Source organism: Helianthus annuus, chromosome 10, assembly GCF_002127325.2.
Source record: "Helianthus annuus cultivar XRQ/B chromosome 10, HanXRQr2.0-SUNRISE, whole genome shotgun sequence".
NCBI lineage: Eukaryota > Viridiplantae > Streptophyta > Magnoliopsida > Asterales > Asteraceae > Helianthus > Helianthus annuus.
In genome coordinates, this window is record NC_035442.2 from 92,975,846 (window position 1) to 92,986,131 (window position 10,286).

General features: G+C 35.7%; 1 protein-coding gene across 1 annotated transcript; it reads right to left on the reverse strand.

Annotated features, from left to right (window-relative positions):
- Nucleotides 1-1,931: 1,931 nt before the first annotated feature.
- On the reverse strand, nucleotides 1,932-3,083 carry LOC110882045. Its single transcript, XM_022130146.1, has one exon. It carries the CDS (start codon nucleotides 3,081-3,083, stop codon nucleotides 1,932-1,934), a length of 1,152 nt encoding a protein of 383 aa, XP_021985838.1.
- Nucleotides 3,084-10,286: the final 7,203 nt, after the last annotated feature.

A 10,286-nucleotide genomic window follows, 5' to 3' on the forward strand; every position in this document is an offset into this window, starting at 1 on the left:
AAGACCCCGCTTCCCCGGAAAATATCCATGCAGCTCACCATTTATGCTAACCGAATAGGAAACAGAAGTGACACATGCCATAATCCAAGAGACCATTTTCCGGTGAAACCCGAACCGGTTAAGAATAGCTTCCAGGAAGGACCAACTTACAGTGTCATAAGCTTTCTGGATATCAATCTTCAATGCACACCTCGGAGGACCGCGATTCACATGATAATTATGCATAAGCTCCTGCGTAATAAGAATATTATCCGATATCTTCCTACCCGGAACAAACGCCGACTGGTTTATGTTCACTAAAATCCCCAAGCTGCCCTTCAAACGATCAGTGATTATTTTGCTAATACATTTATAAATCACATTGCAGCATGATATTGGCCTGTAGTCAAGCACCGTATTTGGAGTATCTATTTTTGGCACCAAGGCTAAGATCGTATGATTAATTTGCTTCAGAATTTGGCCATTGTTAAAAAAATCACGCACCGCTTTTATAACATCTCCACCCACTATATCCCACGCATTTTTAAAAAACGCAGACGTGTAGCCATCCGGACCAGGGGCCTTGTTCTCACCTATACTGAACATAGCCTGTTTCACTTCATCATCAGTGACCTGTCGCACCATATTCTCCGCCACATTTTGTTGTAAAACATTAACAAACAAATCTGAATCATCAAGACTCACAACCTGATCCTCAGTACCCATGAAAGCCGAATAATGGTTGAGAAGAGTAGCCGCAACATCAATTCCCTCATATTGATTACCATTCGTATCCTTGATGCAATTAATCTTATTTCTCGCATTCCTACTTTTCACACAATTATGAAAGTAGGATGTGTTAGAATCACCTGCACATAACCATTGCACTTTGGACTTTTGCTTCAAGAAGCACTCCTCATCGTAGATCGCGGCCTTGAAATCTCGTAAACATATGACTTCTGAAGCCCGAAGAGAAGCATCAAACGGCTGAGTTTCCATCCGTTTTTGAATCTTATCCAGCTCATTTCGTAACTCAACTACCCGTTTATGAAGATTACCTTGATTACGTAATATCCTCCTAAAGTGCGATTTCAGATCCTTCATCTTCTTCACCACTGAAAACATGGTCACACCCTCAACAGGTTTATTCCATTCGGTCAAGACAGCTTCACGAAACTCAGGTTTAGACACAATAAAATTTGGGAACTTAAACGGTTTTGGCCGATCCCTATGAAAAGAGAAAAGTTTCAGTATGGCCGGAGCATGATCAGAAACACGAAACGGCTGAAACATGGCATAAGCATCCGAAAAAACCTCTAAGAGCTTGATGTTGCCCATGATACGGTCGATCTTCTTTAGCATTCCTACCCCATCCTTTGGTTTTTGGTTCCAAGTATAGTGCAACCCGTGACTCTTAATATCAATCAGTTCCGCCATTTGAACACATTCATAAAACTCACGCATCGCTATCGTGTGGGAAGACGGACCCATGAGAAAATCCTCCATATTCAAAGCAGCATTGAAATCACCCATCACAACCCAAGGAGAATCACAAGTGAGGCCTCTAAATTTGCACAGATCATCCCACAGGCTTCTCCGATCCTGATATTTGTTCTCCGCATACACAAACGAACAAAAAATTTTCTTCTTAACCGATTTGAACAAAAGCTGCGCATGAATGACCTGATCGGATTGAGCTATAACCATAAGATCAATGTCATCCGCATTCCACCCCAAGATCACCCTCGTACCTCTACTACACAAATTTCCATTCGAAGTCCACTTCCAGTTTCTGAACACCTTCTCGCATATCTTATTAAGCTTGTCTACACCCACATGGGATTCTAATATGGCACAAATACTTAAATGATTCTCAGCAATAAAATGACGAACCTCACTTTGTTTCAGGGGTTGGTTCAGACCCCTTATGTTCCAAGCAGCTAAGCTACCCATTAAAAACCCTCGTAACCGGGAGTGCTTGCCCCCTCAGAAGATTTATTATTCAGGTTACCACTCATAAAATCAGCCATCTCTGTCGGATTCAACTCTTTGACTACATCCGGTTGCTGTATTCGGTTACCATTATTCTCATCACTCATGGATTTGGCACTAGTAGGATCCCTCTTCTCATTATTCAAGTCATTATCGAGCACCGCAAATGAGTTTGACACCTGCACATTAGCATTGCTTCCCGTCGAGTTAACTCCCTTCGTACCAGAAGTACTTGCATCATATTTATTAACCTTAGGTCTATACACAACCTTTGGTTTTTGCTTTTTTTGTGGGAACGAGTACTTTGCCATCTTCCTTCTATCTGTAACGAATCCCTCCTCATCAATGGTAACCATTTTGGACTTACCATTAGGTTTGTTGCTACACGTATTATCATCATGACCAAATAAACAACAAGCACTACACCGTTTCGGCCTCCATTCATATTCCACCTTTACCCGCTCCATAATGAACCCGTCTTCATCCATTTTAGGAATAGCTAGCGTAATGAAATCCTTTAGTTCCTTATCAGCATTAATTTCAATCATCGCACGAGCATAACTACTCCTACCCCAATTCTCAACACACATATCAGCCGTATAGGAATCTAACCTCTTTGGAACACCTATCTTTGATGCTAACAAGCTTAAACCATCATCAGTATAAACTGAGATCGGCACATTGTGCAACTTTACCCAAACTGGCACGGTTTTGATACCATCTTTCTTGAGAGTAACCTTCGGTGACCATACGTTTAAAAATAACGGAACTTTACGTATTAACCATGGTCCTCCTTCTAAAACCTTAGTCAATCCATCCTTCGAATCAAACTTAAAGAAGAAGAAACCTGACGTGTTCATCATAAGTTTAGAAAACCCAAACTTTGCCCAGACATTCTTAGCATAATATTCAACCACAGGAAACGGCAACCTATCCCCTAAAAAATAACCATAGAGGACATTTTCAAACTTATCCTGAACTTGCTGAACAACCTCTTTCGGTATAACAATATCAGCATCGTCTCTAGATTCACTAACTTCCAGAAGTCTGAAATTTACCTCCCGTTTCTTACGATTGGCTTGCACTTTATCCGCATAGTGTCTTTTATGCATCCTTTTGTAACGAATTTTAATTCTAGCACTTAGGAAAGCGTTCAGAACCATTTAGTCAATTCTCTGTATAATATGCGTGTGTTAAAAGCTGAATTGCTACTGAAAATGCAGAATTGTGTACTTAAAATGAGTTTTAGGCACTTTCCGGCACTCAAACTATCACCTAGTGACACAGTCTTATGGTCCTCATTTCCCTACATTCCATACTGGTGTAGTGCTTTATCTCTGGCCCATACTGGCCTAAAAATAGTGTTGTCTATGTGCTGGCATTGTCAGCATGTGTCTGAGTTATCCGCTCACTGTGCTAACTGTGCTTTGTGCATCAGGTTTGTCACTAAGAGTCTGTATGAAATTAATGGAGTGACTGTATGTAAATGATGCATTTGTATGTATGTAACATAAATCAGTAAGCAGTTTAAAGCGTCAGATTTAATCAAGCACAGTCATCAAGCACATAATTAGGGTTAATTAATTTGTACAGTACCTGTAATTATGCGGGTTGTCATAATTCAGAACTTCTATTGTGTTAATGGTTGAATATTCTTTCGAAACCGCTGTTGGAACAATAGCGCTATCCTCATATACTTGATCCTCAACTTGCTTGATAAAGCGATACTTTAAATCATAAGAACCTACAGAAGGATATGATAACATTTTTAACTTGTATATTTCTTCAACTCTGATGTAAAAGAAGGATATAATTGTAGTAAAACTTGATAAAAAGCTTCTGCACTGTTTTTGAATTCTGAAGTGCAGAAAGACATCACCATCAGGTTTCTGGACACTTGCAGTCCATCAAAACACCTCTTCAGCTCTTGAACAGTAGCCCTATCCTCATATACTTGATCCTCAACTTGCTTGATAAAGCTATACTTTAAATCATAAGAACCTACAGAAGGGTATGATGAAATTTTTAACTCTTGAATGTGGAGCCAAATTCATATATGTTATTTAATTGTATATTTCTTCAAGTCTCATGTAAAAGAAGGATATAATAATCGTAGTAAAAAGTTAAAAGTTAAATATCAATAAACCGAAAGAACAAAAATAAAAATAAAAAAAAACAGGTTCTCATAATTACCATTAACTTCTTCATTTATCATAAAGAAGTACTCCACTTTCTGCACTTCAGACTTCAAAAACAGTGCAGAAGAACTTCCCACTGCTCACTCGAAAAAAAAGCTGAAATATATCAACACCTTAAAATAAATATTATCAACATATATCAACAGTTTAAAAGAATCCACAAACCTAAAATATCCCGTAACTGATTATATATGTGTTTAAACAACTTTGATTAGGCTGAAATATAAACAGAGAATTAGAACAGATCAGTTCAAATTTTAAGATTCAAAATCAGAGAAAAAAACATACCCTCAACGATGTTGCAACAGTGATGTTGGAAAATTTTCGTGAAGTACAAAAAGTTGTAATCGCAGATGAACCTCTGCTCACATTCAAAGCCGAGGTCAAAGGTGAGTGTGTGAAACGGAGCTTCAATGAAACAACGATGTTGGAACAATGATATTGGAACAATGATATTGGAACAAAGAACTGTAAATGATGATTAACCGGCTCAATCATGAGAGCTATGCATTTGAGTAAGAGAGATACGATCGCAAATATAAAGGAGAGAGATAAATTGAAATTTTAATGTGGAGCCAAATTCATATGTAGATATGAGCGAGAGAGATTTGAATGTGGAGCCAGATAATTACATCTTATTTATAGGATTAGAATAACAGATGTTGTTTGAATTTTGAATTTTGAATGTGGAGCCAGAATTTTGAATTTTGAATGTGAGCAGAGGTTTATTCAATTTTCAATAAACATCAACACTTTAAATTATGCTTTAAATTATGAATGAGGGCAGACCTTTGAATTTTCAATAAACATAAACATCAGTACAAATAGGCAGACCTTTGAAAAGGTGGATGTGGGCCACCTATGAATTTTAAAGTATTTTAATATTAGGCATTATGATGTAATAATAACATAAGAAAAACCTTGTTGGACATGCTCTCTAGCTGACACAACAGCTTTTCTTATGTCACTAGGATTTGTTCTTTTATAGAAAGTATAGATAGATATAGATACAGATTTTAAGAATTAAAAAAAAAATTCTCTATTGATCGATAAGTACATATTGAATTTTTATATGGGTTAGTTTGAAAATTTATTTACTATAGTTTAAAAGGTAGAAAGATAGAAATATTAGTGAAAAGATTTGACCAAGCTTTAATATTTTATATATTATTTTCTTAATGTCAAGTATGTCTAACAAGTAACGTTAAAATAAAAAATATTATTAATCTTGTTTGTTCAGACGTAAACATCTTCAACATAATCCTTTAAAAGGTAAAAAGATAAAAACATGACTGAAAACTTAAAGTATTGACCAAGTTTTAAGATTTTATATATTATTTTTTTAATTTATTTTTGTGTATGTCTAATAAGTAAAGTTAAAATAAAAGATGTAATTAATCTTGTTTGTTCACACGTAATCTTCTTCAACATAATCCTTTTAGCATAAAAGAATACATCTTTTTATAAATGATCTGAAAGGAAGATGAGTACTGAGCCCATTAACTTATGGGCTTTTTGTTAACTTGCACTTTTTTAAGTTTTTTTCTTTTAGTTTTGTTTTTTTTTTTAACAAACGCCTTAATACCATTTTAAACATATTTTTTTAACTTTTCTTTTACTTTGCTGTAGTGAGTGCACCAATTTTTTTTAGTTTAGTTTGTTTTTTCTAACGAACGTGTTAATACTCTTTTAGACAGATTTTTTAACTTTTATTTTTCTTTGACATAACGAGTGCACCAAAACCGACTATTGTTTTCTTTTTTGTTTAACTTTGTTATTTACTATTTGTTTTACCTTTCTTGTTATTTTAATGTTCAGGGTTGAGTTACGACGCAAATAACATAACACATTTAGATATCATTTTATTTAATTTTACGAATTTATTCGTCTGTTGTAATGGGGTACAATACGTTCCACCCAATCACTCCCCTACACAACACTAGTTTGTTTTAACTTTTAACATTAAAGTTAATAAAAAACCTCTAACACTAAACATAGTTTATTAAATTAATTAGGTTTTTACTCGTGAAATTGTAAAGTTATTTGAAATCATTTATTTATTATAGCAGAGATTAGAATTTAGGCATCATAAAATACAGCCTGTCAGCGAGTTTTGACTTTTGACAAAAGCTACCGGTTTCCTTGATGAAATAGAACTATATTTGTATATTAAAATTGAACGAGGAATATTAAACTAAATTTAATATATTATTATAATTTTCTAGCTTTTATTTTATTATTATTTTTATTTTATTATATAAGTTAATTATAAATATAATTTTTTTCTGTTATAGCTTTTAATATACAATATTTTATAAAATTTAAACTATGTTCTTCCAACATTTCTGTTATTATCTAGGTCTCGATAAAAAAAAAATCAAAATTGAGTTGTAAGTGGTAATTTACAAGTAATTGAAATACAAACGTACATGTTATTAAAGCCATCTCACATTTATTATTATTTTTATATATAAACCCATGTCGTTTACCCTTTGCGCATTATTCTGAAAATATAGTGTAATGTTTTATAAAATTCAGAATATAGCGTTACGGTGTGCTTATTTTTATCTATGTTTCGATAAATGTTTTGTTCAAAATTGGATGGATAAAATATTTTTTTTTGGTTTTTTACTTTGACAAACCAATATCGTTCGAACAACTTTAGTAGTAGTATAGAGTATATTTTATATAGTGTTATCTATAACGATTGTCGGTACCGTACAGGTACCTTGACGAGGTCAAAATACATGTCGATATCATTTTGGTCATATCATGACTTTAATTTTTTAGTTTTATCTTTTGGTTGATACACCGAGTGCCCACACCGTAACAAATTAAATCGTTACCAACCGAATACCCGTCACAACTGTTACCCACCGAATACCCGTCACAGAATATATATGTAAATGAGAAGAGGATAAATCAATTACACCATAACGACCGAGTCGTTCTATATTATTTATGTAATTATATTATTGTATAATCATATCTAAATGTTTTCTTGTTAAAAACTAAGTTTCTTTGGTTGCAAACAAGTATTGATTATCACAATAATATTCACAAGCTGAGAATTATCAGCAACGATTGTCTTCAATGAATATTAATGATTCAAAAGTTTTACAACTCGATTGGCTCTACAACCCCCCTTCCTGATCACACTAACAAATAAGTTCGTAAGCTCTATTTATACAAGTACGAAAGCTCTGGTGTGGCTGACGTCACCCTAATAGTGACATCTAACATTCCTAACAGAAAAGATTCCTCAGATGTTTGCAAGCATCTGAGTCAATTTTATCCTCTTATCTAGGCTATTTTAAACACTGTTAAAATAAAGTACTGTTACATTGAGAAAACACTATCTAACCTATCCTCTGTTGCAGTTGTCCAAGCATTTGTTTGGCCTAACAGATGTTTGGTCTTCTTCATCAGACCTTTGCTTTATCAGGGCTTTGGTCTTCAACAGATGCTTGTACTATTGAACAACGGTTCCAAGTCTTTAATAGATGCTAGCCATGTTCTTGAACAAATGTTTTGAATAGGTGTTCAAGATTCACTATCTTTGGGAGAGTCTGGTTCAATCTTTTACTTATTTCTTGATCATAGGATCATGCTTTGGCTTTTGGATATCGTCTGTTCTTTTGTTGGTCCAAGAATCGCCCCCTAGAACAGATGATTGCAAAACATATGTTTATTGATCAACTTTTATTCAACTTCTTCAACTTATCTTTGACTTGAGCTTTGAAGTTCTTCTCAAATCTTTTTAATACTGAATCATTGGCATCCCTTTCGAGTGAAAGATCCAGCCGGTCTTACAGATCTTCAATTTTAAAGCTCAGGATGTTGTTTATTGAAGTCTTTTGCCCTTCCCCATTTGCTCTGACCAGGGTCAATTCATGTTTGGCTTTGTCTGCTAACCACTTTTGTGTTAGGCCTTTGGATCAGGATCTGTTCTTATGAACGTGGTTGAATCGATCTCGTTTAATGTGCGAATTCCATAAACAAGTCAGAGAATCAATCAACAGAGTATTCAACGTTTAACACTGTCTGATCTTTCTATTAGAATGCTTTGAAAGTACACAAGAACAGGTAGAAGTCAGACTTGACAGAGTTTCCCAACAGAATGGCAAAAGTCTTTAATGTCATACCTTACCCGGGTATTTATAGGCAGACTCGGGAACTAAGTAAGTGTTGTCCGATCAGATGACAGTGCTGTCCGATCGGATGACCCATCCGATCGGGTGACATAAGTCAACCTTCAGTCAACACTTTTACATATAAGTGCCATTTCTTGAGCTGTCGATCTACTAACATACTTACATATACATAAATGTTCACAAAATACATAAACATACAAAATACGACTAAATGCTGACGGAAGCTACAGACGCATGTACTAACAGGCTCCCCCTCGGATGTAGCTGCAGTTCCTTCCAGCATAGTCTTCATTCCTTCCTATTACATCTTCATTCTCTGGCTCTCTGTCTCCTCTTCTCGGCTTTTTCTTCTAACATTTTCCATCTTAGATGCCTTCCCTCTTCAATCCACCATATCCTGTATACCGGATCACCATCACGCTTTCTGTCCCACTTGGGAATCTTGTTTTCTTCCTTTTCAATTGGCGTTTGATCCGTTGGCGGAGGTCTCATTAACTTGTACTTTCCAAGCTTTGCAGCCTTGTCAGCAATCCCCTTGAATTTCTGGCTACGCTTGTACTTTTTCAGGAACTCATCAATCTCTAGATCTCTCCATTTGGTCTTCCAGTACCTTCCAGAGTTGATGTCTTGAGCAAAGCATACGTCTACGATCTGTTGATATTGCATTGCTTGTTCTTTGTCTCGCCTTTCATAAACAATCTTATTGTAGAACAAACAATCAATGTCTTTCTTTGAGCAGTTTACTAGCCACATCGGGTCTAGCACACATATCCTTCTCGATTCCCCCTTTGACTTATCAAACAGAGATATTACCACTTCCGCTGTGCTAGGATTGTATAACCAACCTTGAAATTCTTCATGGAAATCTTGTTCCATAGCACGAAGTGGCATATTCTTCAAACATCGTGGAGGCTTGATATCCAAAGTTATATTCTTTTCTCCGTTCTCCAGTATAGTCACAATCTGCTTTGGACGATGCGGCTTCCAATCAGGATATCTAGCCTTAGCCTGCTGCTTCACATAGTTCCACAAATTTTGATCATGTACTTTCACTTCCAGACCATAATAGTACTGCTTTATATTCTTTGTCTGCACAAGTTCATCTACATCCCACCATGGGAGTGTCTTAATATCTGACAGAAATTCAAAATACTGAACACCCTGCTCACGTCGAATTGCATAAACCTGCAGATCTTCTAGATATCCCCACGATAAAATGTCACCCCATGAGATATCTTTATCATGCGTGAAGTACGGAAGTGCCCTAAGAGACTTCCTCTCCTTCGGCATCACTTTAAACCACTTCTTCCTTTCCTTAGCCAGATTTTCTCTTAGGATGGTTTTTGGAACACCTTCAGAAGTTATCTTTTCTACAATCTTTCTCCTGACCTCGTCTTCATTTCGATCTTTAAACATTTCGGCAAATGAAGGAAACGTTTCATCAACTCCATAATAATGGAAATTCGTTTCTTCATCGGACGAGTCAGATGCATCTTCAACAAGCACCTCATCATATTTATCAGCCTCAGCAACATATACAAACTCATATTCTTTCTCTGGAGATGCAGGGATTTCATCTTCAATGTCAAACTTGAACTTCCCATCATCTAATCCCAACTCCTCCAGCATTTCTGCCCTTGACCTCGGTACCTCTATCTCTCCCTCATAATGAGCATTTAAGTAAATTACAGTAGGCTGAGTGGGAAATACCTGGTCGACATTTTTATTTCCAGATGTAGAGGCTTCTTGATGATTATCATCCTCTTGTTCATTGATTTCATTGTTCAGAAAATATCCAATTCTTTGTTGAACATTTGGATTCACTATCAATAACCCAGTCGTACCCTGATCATCATTATCATCATCATTTCCCTCTGGAAAGTTGTCAATTTCAAACAAATCATCATCTAATGTTGCTTCTTCCTCTTCTTCTTCTTCTTCTTCTTCAACCTATTCTTCTTCT

What these genes read in the sequence shown, in the direction of transcription:
- LOC110882045 (XM_022130146.1), bottom strand. Translation starts at nt 3,083, where the DNA reads ATGCATAAAAGACACTATGCGGATAAAGTGCAAGCCAATCGTAAGAAA.